This window comes from Trichechus manatus, unplaced genomic scaffold, assembly GCF_000243295.1.
Source record: "Trichechus manatus latirostris isolate Lorelei unplaced genomic scaffold, TriManLat1.0 scaffold00035, whole genome shotgun sequence".
Taxonomy (NCBI): Eukaryota; Metazoa; Chordata; class Mammalia; order Sirenia; family Trichechidae; genus Trichechus; species Trichechus manatus.
The window spans coordinates 20,332,827-20,347,987 of record NW_004443971.1 but is presented as its reverse complement, the minus strand read 5'-3'; the positions used below and the strand labels follow the sequence as shown (position 1 = coordinate 20,347,987).

The window sequence follows — 15,161 nt, the reverse complement described above, 5'->3', positions numbered from 1 at the left end:
AATGAACTCTTAAGGACTATGCAAAACCAAAAGAATTACAAAGGGGAACCAGAGAGGTTAATCTGTAAATGACAACAGCATCAGAATGATAAAAGAGGGAATAAACAGTGTAGATATAGAATCTTCTAATGGAGAGGAAGTCAAGCGATACCAAGTAATAATAGACTGGTTCAAATCTAGGAAAATAAGGGTAAGTTTCACGGTAACCACAAAGAAAGTTAACAAACCTACTCATGAAAATAAAGAAGAAAAACATAAATCTCAGTAAAAATAAAACCTACAAAAATAAAAGAAATGAAAAAAAATCCACAAACAAAAGGAACTCAGCACAGGAGAGTAAGAGGAACAAAACTGGAGGACATTAAGCTGAGTGAAATAAGTCAATCACAAAAGGACAAATATTGTATGAGACCTCTACTGTAAAAACTCATGTAAAAGTTTACACACAAAAAGTAACAATCTGTTGGTTACGAGGGATGGGAGGAGTTGGGGGGGGACTAAATAGATAAGTGGTAACTTTGGTGAAGAATAGGACAGTACACATTACTGGGGAAGCCAGCACAACTTGTACAAGGAAAGGCCATGGAAGCTCCATAGAAACTTTCAAACTCCCTGAGGGACTAAATTGCTGGGCGGAGGGCTGTGGGGACCATGGTCTTGGGAACATCTAGCTCAATTGGTGTAACACAGTTTATAAAGACAATGTTCTACATTCTACCTTGGTGAGTCACGTCTGGGGTCTTAAAAGCCTGTGAGCAGCCATCTAAGATACTCCACTGGTCTCGCCCCTTTGGGAGCAAGGGATAATGAAGAGAACAAGATACAAGAAAAAGATTAGTCCAAAGGACTAATGGACCACAGCTACCACCGCCTCCACCAGACTGAGTCCAGCACAGCTAGATGGTGCCCGGCTACCACCAGTGAATGCTCTGACCGGGATCACAATAGAGGGTCCTGGACAGAGCTGGAAAAGGATATAGAACAGAATTCTAACTCACAAAAAAGGACCAGATTTACTGGCCTGACAGACTGGAGAAACTCCGATAGTATGGCCCCCAGACGTCTTTTAGCTCAGTGGTGAAGTCACTTCTGAGGTTCCCTGTTCAGCCAGGGATTGGACAACCCTATAAAATAAAATGGGCCTAATGAGGCACAGCAGTCCAGGGACAAGAACTAGAAGGCAGGAGGGGACAGGAAAGCTGGTGATAGGGAACCCGAGGTTGAGAAGGGACAGTGTGGACATGTCATGGGGTTGTTAACCATTGTCATAGGGCAATATGTGTACTAACTGTTTAATGAGAAACTATTTGTTCTGCAAATCTTAATCTAAGGTACCAAAAAAAAAAGAATTATCTATGTGAGATCAAATTGACAACAGCAACTCAAAAGGTTTGATGGGAAGCCTAGAGGACAGTGAGTTGAAGATAATGGTTATGGAATAATTTGGGAAAGGATTGTGAGAACAGCACAACTGGAAGAATGTAATCGATGTCACTAAATCGTACATGTAGAAACTTTCAAAATGGTGTAACTCTGGATATATATATTTTACACCAAAGAAAAGGTCCTCCAAGGTCGAGAAGGGAGAGTGTTGATATGTCGTGGGGTTGTTAACCAATGTCATAAAACAATATGTGTACTGACTGTTTAATGAGAAACTATTTGTTCTGTAAACCTTCATCTAAAGTACAATAAAAAAATTAAAAAAAAAAAAGTTGGAAATGCCAGACTTTTAAACATTAGCCATTCTGTGTGTAGTATATTTAATTGAATTTCTATGTTGTGTTTCACTGATGAGTAATGATACTTAACACATTTGTGAATCTATGAGGTGATTGCTTGACTGCTGTAATATTTTAGGTGTTTATATATGATACATATGGGTCTTTTGTCTGATATATTACACATATCTTCTCCCAATCTAAGACTTTTTTATTTTTTGTTTTATGATTATGCATTTTGATGGACATGATTTAAAATTATTACTGATGTCCAATATATCATTTTTTAAAATAATTCATTCTGTTTGGTTTCTTAAGAGAAATATTAGTCTACCACCACCAACAGGGCATATTCCACTATGCTTTCATCTGAAGTTTTACCTTTTTAACTTCACGTTTAGGACTATGATCCAACTTAAATCAATTTATTTGGTGTAAGAAAGAGGCCAAGTTTCAGTTTTGTTTACCATCCCAAATCCCAGTTGTTGCTCCAGCATTTCTGGGAAAAACTTTATTTTTTTCCACATCAAATTGCATTAGTTTATAAAAATAATGATTTACATGTGTGGGTCTATTTCTGGACTCTTCTGTTCCATTGATCACTACCACACAGTGTTAAACAAGTCTAACAAGTTTTTAATTCTACACCAGATATTGTGAATAGTACATGGTAGAAATTACACATTCTTGCATCTTCCTCTGAAAAATACTGACTCTCTTCTCATAGCTTTATTCCTAGTGGCTCACTATTATCCTGTGAAGTCTTGATTTTAAGTTTTGCTTGGATGGGTCTATTTCAGATTTGTCTTAGTCCAAGTGCATTGTCTTTAGTCAACTACTGGGACATGGTACTCCTAAGACATATCCCATTCTGGGTTTCAAAAAAAGTTATGAGAAATCAGTAAGCTCCTCTGGCCCTGAACTCCAAACTCTTTCTCCCCTACACTGGGAATAGTTGAATATTTTAAGGTTTTCAGCTCTTCTACAGTCGCTTTGTACTGAACTGCTTGGGGTTCACAATGCTCCTTGCAGAGTCAGTAAATAATTTCAGGAGCGGTTGTGTGCAGATTTTGGAGGATTTCCCTGGTAGGGCTTCCTTTTCTCCTGTATTTCTCTCCTCAGTTGACACGTATTTTTCTAGCCAGACTCAGCCCTTTAAGTTAACACAAAACAAGACTACTCATTTCTGCTTCAGCTCTGTCATCCATGTACCATGAGGACTGTGTGTGCCCTCAGTTGAGAAGATGGAAAATATGGATCTCATAGGTTGATTTTATTCTTTCAAAGGTTGGATGCTTTCCAATTTCTTCTTGCTTTTGGTCATTGAAGTAGCTAGATGTTTTTATTTCATGTTGAGTGTATAATTATTATTTGTAAAAAGTTTAGTCAGATTATAAGCTATTCTGGATGTCTTCTCCATCTTCATAGTAATACTATGCTTTCAGTAGTAATATCTGAAAACAATTTTTATAGTAAAGGATATTTTAAACAAGATAAATATATTTGGAAAGATATATATGTATATGTAAGTTTAAATATATATATATGAAAATAAAGACTAAAAGCAATTAATAAGTCAGTGAGAGGACGGTCCAATTAAAGGAAAGTGAGGCTTCACTAGAAGGGAAATCATTGTATGTGTTCAGAATATATTGTGCCATATAAAAAAGGTGCCTCAGGCACTTTAGTTAAAGATTGTTTTAATATTAAGAATGTGCTAGAACACTTGCATTAGCCAGTGTGATCAACTGTGAGTTAAAAAGAAAAAAAATCAGACAGGAACTTCTTTTTTCTAGTCACATAATAATGATTTATTTCCCCAGGATTCTGTATCATCAGTCACACAAATGAGATGATATTAAAAAAAAAAATAATAATAAGTTTGCTTCCATAACCCCATGAAAATTCAGATGGATGACTAGGGTCTAAATACCCTGGTTGATTCTCAGAGACCCCTAAGTAATGCAGTTGGGTGAAAGGAAGTACAGGACAGAAGAAAGTTCTAGTGACATGGCTTGGATTGTGAGAGCTGACTGATGAATATGTTGACCTATTTTCAAGAAATGTTTTATTTAAATAAGTTAGAGTTATGGAGCCAATTCATTCCAGAAAGTTGTACACATGCATAACAGATGATGAATTAAAGAAATAATTGTGAAACCACTGTTAAGAATTATCTAGAGAGTTTGCAAAATTCATTGAACTTTGATATTTACTTAGTGACATCAATTTACTTAGCTAAAGTGTAGTGTACTTAAATTTAGAGTCACACTTGATAACTGTTAATGAAGCTGATTTCAAACCCAAAACAACACAACTGGTATATGGGTATTTATATATCATTGGGAACATCTAACATGCTGTTTCTAATCAATATCCTTGTCACCTTGTGGGTGTCCTGTGCTGAGGGACAAGGTAAGTTAAAAACAGAGCTTAACATTTAGTTTCCCTCTTAAATGAAGCTTTGTGTCATATCTACTTTCATGTATCTATAGTTTTGAATGAATCAACTGGTAGGAATAATCTGTATTCTGATATCGTAATGAAATACACATTTAGGGGAAACTATCTCAGAATAACATAAGGAAAATAAAATGAATCATATTTCTGTTTTCTGAGTTCCAAAACGTGAAAAGTCATTCAACACTGATTATTGAGAAGTGTGAATATGCTCATAAAGCCTTAACTAAAAAACACGTCACAAGAGATGCCATTCATATTGGAAAATGTTTTGGGAATTTTTTATCTGTAATACAAGGACATTTTTAAGAGTAATAGATTTTTGATGATTTTTTCTGAAGATGGTTTTACAGATTCATCTGTCAAAACCTCTCAACTTGTGCATTTTAAATATTACATTGCATAGCAATTATACCTTAATAAAGCTGTTAAAAACCATAAACATTATCCTCTCATTTAGCAAAACTTAAAATATATTCTTAATTTCTAGTGTAATGCCAATATATTTTATTTTTCTGAGTTCATTGGCAATTTTTGCATATATAAACAAATGCATAATTTGAAACCATCAACTCTATGACTTAAGTAACTGATTTTTCCTCCTTCATTATCATAATATAGTAATTAATATTTTCTATGTTAATTAACATAAATATTAAGTGCTCCACTGCTAAACAACATGTCATCGATTCAAACCCACCAGCCACTTGGTTGGAAAAAAGACCTGGCGTTATGCTCCTGTAAAGACCACAGCCTAGACAACCCTATGGGACTGTTCTACACGGTCTTACAGGGCCGCTATGAGTCAGAATTGACTCAATGGCACACAACTACAACATTAATTCTATATTTGAAAACAGTTCTTCCATTGAAGAATAATATCTTAAAACATAACAAATATAACTGGTAGAATCTTTATCTTTTTTGTTTATTAATTTTAATAGTTTTTTTCTGAGAGGTTTTTATTTGGTAGAAAATTTAAGATTTTTTACTTACGCTATCATGTTTTACTCCTTCTTTACAATCTTTATGAATTCTTTATTATGATACTATTACAATTAATGTCATTTTCTCTTAAAATTCAATACTCATGTATTTCCAAGTTATATAAATGAAACCTCCAATGATACTCAAACCATAAACACCAGTTGCCATGGAGTCAGCGCTGACTAATGGTGATCCCGTGTTGGTCAGCGTACAACCGTACTTCATAGGGTTTTCAATGGCTGAACTTTTGTAGGTAAAACACCAGAACTTTCTTTTGTGGTGTGTCTGGGTTGACACAATCTGCTCACGTTTTGGTTACCAGCTGAGCCTGTTAACCATTTGAACCAACATTGAGATTTAGGATACCTCACTGAACATGATTTATCAACAGAATATGATTAAATGAGCTTTATTCTTTAATTTCCAGGGATAACTAATTTTAATAATTTTTTGATGGTGGATTTGATAATGTTATTTAAGTCTGTTTGTGCAAGTTCCTTCACTAACAATAAAAATGCATGCATTCAAAGTTTTTATCCTTATAACACATCTGTAGAAACTATTTTAGAAAACTCTGTAACCAATAAAAAAGAAACCAGGTCAGTGAACTCAAGATAGAAAGATGATTAAGAAGAGCTGAGCATTGTGTGTGCATGTTTTTAAACATTTTAAAAAACATTACATAAGTTTTATGAAATAGGAGAATCATATTTCCCGGAAGAAATTAATTCTAGTCTGGTTTTAAAAGTACTAAATTACCTTTAGAACATCCTGTAAAATGGCAAAATAGAAGGTTAAACTTTCAAAAAGCAAAATAGCACTTAATCATATAAGTCAAATTAAATGTAAGAATAACTGAATAAAACACAACTGAATTGAGCCCCGATTAAAAATAGATAATTTGTAGGACATTAAAGAAACACCCCGTTCTTGAATTAAAATTAGAAATAAACAATCAAAACTTTATCGTGTTCTTAACTATTTGGATATGAAGAAATACTCCTAGTCTAATTATTCTCATTAAATAAAGGAAAACTATATCCCTTCCATATGAGTAGATTTGGGAAGAGAAGGCAAGGCTCTGATTTCTGATGGGGATGGTAGAAAAAAAGGAGAGAAGACAGATAAGAGGTAAAATTAGCAAGAAAGAATAGTCTTCAACCAGGATGGTTATTTAATCAACCAAGGTTAGGGAGATGTGTACTCAAGGAGACTACATTAAATGAGTCTGTGAGATTTTCTTCTTGGAGAGTCTGCATATAAATTTATACATTATATAATAGAAAATGTAATTTCATCCTTATTAGCAAAGACTTTCTCCAGGAGTACTTCAGTGATCTGACTTCTATAACTTGTCGTGTTCTAGAATCCCTAATGTAATGAATGAGTGTAATTATGGTAATAAGAGAATATACTTTATCAATGAAAAATTTAAATCTAATTTGATCGTTTATTAAAATAAAATGTTATTTATACTGTTTTGTATTTTTTTTATTCCAAGTAAAGCCTTGTGATTTTCCAGAAATAAAAAATGGATATCTACACCAAGAAGATTATTATAGATCAAACTTTCCAGTAGACATAGGAAAATATTACTACTACTACTGTAATAGGGGTTTTGTGACTCCTTCACAAAACTCTGGGGGTTACATAAAATGCACAAGAGAAGGATGGTCACCAGATGTCCCATGCCTCAGTAAGTAAACCTCTTTAAAATTATATACGTATGAATCTTTCAGTGAGGGGCAAGAAGAGAGCACAGTAGTGGTTATGATTGCTTCTTGTAGGAATAAACCAGGGCGTTAGGAAGAGTGGTGATAGCAAAAAGAGATCAGAATAGGTCTGTTCTTTTTAAGTAGCTATTCATGCAAATCCAATGAGAAATAAAGACAGGCACTTTATAAAAATGTCTCTAAGCTACACTTGTACATATTTTAACTATAAAAACTTAAGATAAATAGGGTTGAATATTGATTTTTTTTTAACAGCATTTGGTAGTAGCATGACCCTTTGTCCTTTAATTTATACATTATTTTTTAGGTTCCTACACATTCTATTTAAAAATTGTAAAGATAATTTTTAGTTCACTATTTTGACCAAATTCATATTTTTCATTTATTTTTACTTTTTCATTTGTTATTTTTATGATCCTTAGAAAGATGCTATTTGTATCATGTGGAGAATGGATATTCTCATTATTCAAGAAGACATCATTTAGAGGGTCATTCTGTAGGTGTTCAGTGCAATCCTGGCTATAGCCTTCAGAATGGACATAGCACCATTGCTTATACAGAGTATGACTGGTCTCCTCCTCGCAGATGCATCCGTGTCAGTAAATAAGATCCCAGAAGGTTTATGCTTTTATAAGACTGGTATATATTAACCATGGCAAAAGGCATGTATCAACTTCTTGTTTTGCCAATGGAAACTATTTGGTTTTCTATCCAGTTGTGTATGTATATGCAAGTTTCTTGATAAATATTTAGCAAAATAAATGAGCCTATGTATAGATACTAGTTAAGAATACAATGGAATAATTTTGAATGTATTACCTGTGGATAAAAATAAGCTACATATAATATTTACATTGAAATCACTAAATCAGTTTACTCAGAACGATTATAAAATTCTAGCCAAAAATATCATTCATGTGTTTAAGCAATAATTCAATATATATTTCTGCTATATGTCTGTGTTTCTTTAGGATATATAGCTAGGAATTGATATTTTTGGACATTGTGATGTTACACTAAGAAGGTGATTCCTGTTTTCCATAGTTGTACCAATATACATTTAAATCAACTGTTCCTTGTTGCTCTACATCCTTGTTAATGATTGAGGTTACATTTTAATATTTACAAGTTGAGTGGTTGTAAAATGTTATAGCATTACAGTCTTAATATGCATTTCTTTTATTAATAAATTTGAGCATATATGTGTTTATTGACAATTACTTTATCTAATTTTTGAAATACATTGATGTTTTTCTTAATTTTTTTTTTAGGGTTTTTCTTCCATATTGATTTTTTGGAATTGTCTATTCTGAGTATTAATTTTCTTTCCCTTATAAGTACTGCAAGCAGTTTCTCCTCTTCTATGGCTTCCATTTTTCTTTTCTTTTACTACATTCAGTGTTAGGCTTTTCTTCATGATTACTGCTTTTTGTGTCTTACTTAAGGAACATTGCTCTACATCAAGGACATAGATTATGCTATACTTTGTTTCTAGAATTTTTAATGTTTCACCTTTCCTGTTTATATATTCAATCCATTTTGGGTTGATTTTTATGCATGGCAATAATCAGATTTTTTTTCTTAAAAAATATGAAAAACTCAACATTTCCCCAGTAATCTGTAATTGTACTTTCCCATATATTATAAATTACATAATGACTATTCATCTGAGTTCTCTAATCTTTGACATAAGTAAATACATTTTTAAATGTATTTTAAATACAATGTTCCAGTGCTAGTATACTGTTTTAATTACTGAAATTTTAAATAAATCTGAACATCTACTCAAAATCTTTCACCCTAATATTTTTTCTTCATCATTTTCTTATTTTTTGGGGGGGGGGCATTTGGTCTGAATATACATTTTAAATCAACTTAGCAAGTTCCTTCTAAAACATTACATAGATTCATATTGTAATTGTCTTAGACCTCCAGATCAATTTATGGAAAACAGATACCTTTATGATATTGAGTCTTCCTATTGATGAATGTTATATGTTTAAAAAATTATTTAGGTGTCTTAGTTATCTAGTGCTGCTGTAACAGAAATACCACAAGTGAATGGCTTTAACAAACAGAAATTTATTCTCTCACACTTTAGGAAGCTAGAAGTCCAAAATCAGGGTGCCTTATCCAGGGGAAAGCTTTTTCCCTCTGTCGACTCAAGGGAAACTCATCAATCTTCCCTGTTCTAGGAGCTTCTCAGTGCAGGGACCCTGCGTCCAAAGGACTGGCTCCACTTCTGGCTCTTTGACTGAGGTCCCTCTCCACTCTGCTCACTTCTCTCTTTTATATCTCAAGAGAGATTGACTCAGTATACAGCCTAATACTGTAGATTATGTCCTGCCTCATTAACATAATGGACAGCTCACTCCTAAATAGGAACATAGTGATAGGCATAGAGGCTAAGTTTACACCACACAGGATCATTACATCAGATCACAAAATGGAGGACAATCATACAATACTAGAAATTATGGCCTAGCCAAGTTGACACATATTTTGAGGTGACACAATTGAATCCATGACGTTAAGTCTTTTTGAATTTCTGCTAGTTGTTTTCTATTATGTATTTTTGCTTATGAGAATTTTGTAGCTATGTATTCTTATACATATGTTTATTATTTATTTATTTACCATTTGAGAATGTTGTTTTAACCTTTGGTGATTTGAGTATTCAAAAGATTAATATTAATACTATTAATCTTGCTTAAAATTTAGAATTAGCTTCCATTTGATGGCCTTTGAATTTCTTCAGTGCCACTTTTGTTTTTTCATCCTTCTTAATTTTTTCTCTTCTTTCTGTCTTGAATTTCTTTTATTTTGCTTGATACTGTTTGAATATTAAATATTTTTTCATATTTCATTTTTTATTCAGAGATTCCTTTCATTTTTGTTTTCTAGTAACTCAATCACATTAAAAATGTTAAGCAATTCCATTTTAATTTCAAAGAGCTCACTCTTAAACTTTATTAAGGTATAAATTGAGCAAAATAAAATTCACAGGTATTTACTGTGTAAACAATGACTTTTTAAAAATACATACACTCTGGTGACCATAAATCCTATTAAGTTACAGACAATTTTCATCTCAGAAGAGAGTAATCTTGTGCCCTTTTCCACTTAGTCTTCCCCACAGCACTGCTCCGAAAGGTTGGAGTGATATTGGTCCCCAGTGCTCTTTATCTTAAGTAATGGTCCCCTTCCCTCCATTAGTAAAATCTTAGTCAAATATAATCAATTTCCAGCTCTAATTAATTGTACTATTGGGTTCATCTGATTTTTGTTTATGTCAGGGCCTTGGAACGTCGAGAGCACCAAGGTAAATTACATTTTCCTTTTATAGACCCCCACAGACTAGGGGAATCATAAGTCTCTCTGATTTCATTTCTTGTGTGCCAAAATCCCATCTCAAAACTCATTGTTTTTGATCTGTCTCCACTTCCTTCTGGTAGGGCAGGCTTACCAACAACTTTGGCTCAGCATGAATACTCTCATCCATCTATTTTTCCTATCATGCTATTGTACCGTCCATTGAGTTAATTTTACCTATGGTTCTAAAGTTGAGTTATCTGAACAGACTGCATACCATTGTTTTCCTAACTCCTAAAATAATATCCCTTCTAAGTACCTAACATGGGTAAATAACTAGTTTTCCTCAGTATGTATGTCTTCATGAAAGTTAAAATTGACTTTTCCTCAAACTCCTGGCCTGTGCCAATTTTGGCTGAGATAATTTTGGCATTTTGAACAATGTTGGATTATCTACAAAAAATGGGAAACCATTAATTTCTTATTGATGGAATAAAATATAAGAATATATTTTGGGCTGAAAAATGTTCTTTTACCCAGGACAGTGTTATCTGGGTGGTACCAAATAAAACTCCTTGCTGATGAGTTGATTCCAACTCATAGCGACCCTATAGGACAGCGGAGAACTGCCCAATATGGTTTCCAAGGAGTGGCTGGTGGATTTGAGCTGCTGACTTTTTGATTAACAGCCAAGCTCTTAACCACTGCACCACCAGGACTCCGTATGAGTGGTTTTGTTGTTAGGTGCTCTCGAGTCAGTTCCAACTTATAGTGAACCTATGTACAACAGAACTAAACACTGCCCGGTCTGGTGCCATCCTCACAATCATTGTTTTGTTTGAGCCCATTGTTGCAGCCACTGTGTCAGTCCATCTCGTTGAAGGTCTTCCTCTTTTTTTGCTGACCTTCTACTTTACCAAGCATGATGTCCTTCTCTAGGGACTGGACCCTCCTGATAGCATGTCCAAAGTATATGAGACGAAACCTCACCATCCTTGCTTTTAAGAAGCATTCTGGCTGTTCTTCCAAGATGGATTTGTTCATTCTTGTGACAGTCCATGGATATTCAATATTCTTTGCCAACAACATAATTCAAAGACATCAATTCTTCTTCAGTCTTCCTTAGTCATTGTCCAGTTTTCACATGCATATGAGGTGATAGAAAACACTATGGTTTGGGTCAGGTGCACCTTAGTCTTCAAGGTGACATCTTTGCTTTTTAACGCTTTAAAGAGGTCCTTTGCAGCAGATTTGTCCAATGCAATACATCTTTTGACTTCTTGACTGCTGCTTCCATGGGTGTTGATTGTGGATCCAAGAAAAATGAAATCCATAACAACTTCAGTCTTTTCTCCATTTATCATGATATTGCTTGTTTGTCTGGTTATGAGGATTTTTGTTTTCTTTATGTTGAGGTGTAATCCATACTGAAGGCTGTAGTCCTTGATCTTCATCAGTAAATGCTTCAAGTCCTCTTCACTTTCAGCAAGTAAGATTGTGTCATCTGCATAACGCAGGTTGTTAATGAGTCTTCCTCCAATCCCGATGCCCCTATCTTCTTCATATAGTCCAGCTTCTCAGATTTTTTGCTCAGCATACAGACTGAATAAGTATGGTGAAAGGATACAACTCTGAAGCACACCTACCCTGACTTAAACCATGCTGTATCCCATTGTTTTGTTCAAACAACTGTCTCTTGATCTATGTACAGGTTCCTCATGAGAACAATTAAGTTTTCTGGAATTTCCATTCTTCACAGTGTTATCCATAATTTGTTGTGATCCACACAGTCAGATGTCAATTTCTGCAGTCTGAAATTGACGAAACATGCAATCAAAATGCATTGATAATTACTGGTGATTGGAATGAGAAAGTTGGAAACAAAGAAGAAGGATCAGCAGCTGGAAAATATGGTCTAGGTGATAGAAACGATGTTGGAGGTTACATGATAGAATTTTGCAAGACCAACGACTTCTTCATTGTGAATACCTTTTTTCAACAACATAAACGGTGACTATATATGTGGACTTTGCTGGATGGAATACAAAGGAATTGAATCAACTACATCTTTGGAAGGAGACAATGGAAAAGCTCAATATCATCAGTCAGAAAAACGCCAAGGTTCTTCTGCAGAACAGACCTTCAATTGCTCATATGCAAGTTGAAGTTGAAGAAAATGAGAACAAGTCCACAAGAACCAAAGTATGACCTTGAGTATCTGAATTTAGAGACCAACTCAAGAATAGATTTTATGCATTGAACACTAATGATTGAAGACCAGACGACCTGTGGAATGACAACAAGGACATCATACATGAGGAAAGCAAGAGGTCGATAAAAAGGAAAGAAAGAAAAGACCAAAATGGATGTCAGAAGAGACTCTGAAACTTGCTCTTGAAGGACGAGTAGCTAAAGTAAATGAAAGAAATGGTGAAGTAATAGAGTTGAACAGAAGATTTCAAAGGGTGGCTCAAGAAGATAAAGTATTATAATAACATGTGCAAAGACCTGGAGTTAAAAAACCAAAAGGGAAGAACACATTCGGCATTTCTCAAGCTAAAAGAACTGAAGAAAAAATTCAAGCCTCAAGTTGCAATATCAAAGGATTCTATGGGGAAAATATTAAACGATGCAGGAAGTAACAAAAGAAGATGAGAGGAATACACAGACTCAAGGTACCAAATAGAATTGGTTGATGTTTAACCATTTCAAGAGGTAGCATATGATCAGGAACTGACGGTACTGAAGGAAGAAATCCAAGCAGCACTGAAGGCATTGGCAGAAAACAAGGCTGCAGGAATTGACAGAATACCAACTGAGATGTTTCAACAAATGGACGCAGCACTGGAATTGCTCACTCGCCTATGGCAAGAAATTTGGAAGACAGCTACTTGGCCAACTGACTGGAAGAGATCCATATTTCTGCCTATTCCAAAGAAAGGTGATCCAACCAAATGTGGAAATTATCGAACAATGTCATTAATACTACACGCAAGTAAAATTTTGCTGAAAATCATTCAAAAAGCAAGTGCAGCAATACATTCACAGGGAACTGCCAGAAACTCAAGTCAAATTTACAAGAGGATGTGGAACCAGTCGTATCATTGCTGATGTCAGATAGATCCTGGCTGAAAGCAGAAAATACCAGAGAGATGTTTACCTGTGTTTTATTGACTATACAAAGACATTTGACTGTGTGGATCATAACAAATCATGGGTAACATTGCTAATTAACTATGGATGATAGCCTGAAATACACTAATTTGCATATGTAAAAAATCTTCCCATAGATGCCATTTGTGAAAATTTGAGGCTATCGGTAGATATGTAAGCCCACCTTGACACCCTATACTGACATTGCATTTAGTTTTAGTAGTTTTCTTCACCTTGATTATTGTCCTTTGTCCACAAAAAAACATGGTACAGAATAGAAGCCAAATAGTAACTAAATATTTGTAAAAAGTCAGATAGTAAATACATTTGGCTTTGTGAGTCATATGGTTTCTGTTGCAGCTGTTTCACTGGGTTCTTGTAGCATAGACAATATGTAAATGAATGAGTGTGACTGTGTTTCGTGATACATTATTTACAAAATAGATTTGATCCACAGTCAGTGGTTTGCCAAACCCAGTTCTGAAGACATTGGGGTACATGATCTTATGACAAATCAGGCATACCAAAAATATTTTATCTCTAGTGTATCCAACACATAGTCATCTAAATTATAGTTACACAGTGGTCTGAGGCTCTGTTTTTGAACAAAGACCTTCCGGTGCATTTGAGAGAAACAGTTTCCACAAGTTACCTCCTCAAAGGGATTCTCTCATACAAACAAGGTCTTGTTAGAATCGTTAAAATGTATCACATAGATGACTCCAGATTGAATGTTTTTATAATCTCCTAGAACCCAGTTTGAACCTTCAGCTTCAGAAAAAGGGGAATTTCTGCAGACAAATAGCTTCATTTACATGGACATTTGTAATTATAATTATGAGATTATTATATTCTTTTTCTCTCAGGCTCTCACAAGCTACCAAGGCAATTTTAGGTTTTTCATTTTTGTATTATGCATATTGGTTGCCTTTTGGTCAACAATCTTTCTCCTACTTTTCATTTAGCATTAATTTTCACCATATCCTTCACCTAGTCACTAAAGCAAGGGCTGTCGGTTCAGCCAGAGGATTAACCCATAATAGTAACAACATGAGTCTGTCCAGCATTTTCCACTTTGTACACATTCAATAATATGGAATACAAAAAAAAAAACACCAAACCCGTTGCTGTCAAGTCAATTCCAACTCATAGTGACCCTCTAGGACAGGGTAGAACTACCCCATAGGGTTTTCAAGGAGCAGCTAGTGATTTTGAACTTCTAACCTTTTAGTTAGCAGCCAAACTCTTAACCACTGTGATACCAGGACTGCATATAATATGGAATAGTGGTGGAATAAAACAAGCATATATGACTAGCTCATCCACTGATTGGGTTGTTGTTGTTGTTAGGTGCCATCAAGTCGGTTCCAGCTCATAGCGACCCTATGCACCACAGAACGAAACACTGCCCGGTCTTTCGCCATGCTCACAATCATTGTTATGCTTGAGCCGATTGTTGCAGCCACTGTGTCAGTCCACCTCTTTAAGGGTCTTCCTCTTTTTGGCTGACCCTGTACTTTACCAAGCATGATGTTCTTCTCCAGGGACTGATCCCTTCTGACAACATGTCCAAAGTATGTAAGATGTAGTCTCGCCGTCCTTCCTTCTAAGGAGCATTCTGGTTGTACTTCTTCCAAGACAGATATGTTCGTTTTTTGGCAGTCCATGGTATAGTCAATATTCTTCACCAACACCACAATTCAAAGGTGTCAATTCTTCTTCGGTCTTCCTTATTCATTGTCCAGCTTTCACATGCATATGAGGTGACTGAAAATACCATGGCTTGGGTCAGGCG

General features: G+C 34.8%; 1 protein-coding gene across 1 annotated transcript in view; it reads left to right on the top strand.

The window, feature by feature from the left end:
• The window catches only part of LOC101344709 (complement factor H-like), a 101,845-nt gene that overhangs the window by 33,472 nt on the left and 53,212 nt on the right, over positions 1-15,161 (top strand). The window contains 2 exon segments of the mRNA XM_012555223.1: positions 6,670-6,864; positions 7,324-7,500. Coding sequence (XP_012410677.1) covers positions 6,670-6,864; positions 7,324-7,500 — 372 coding nt within the window.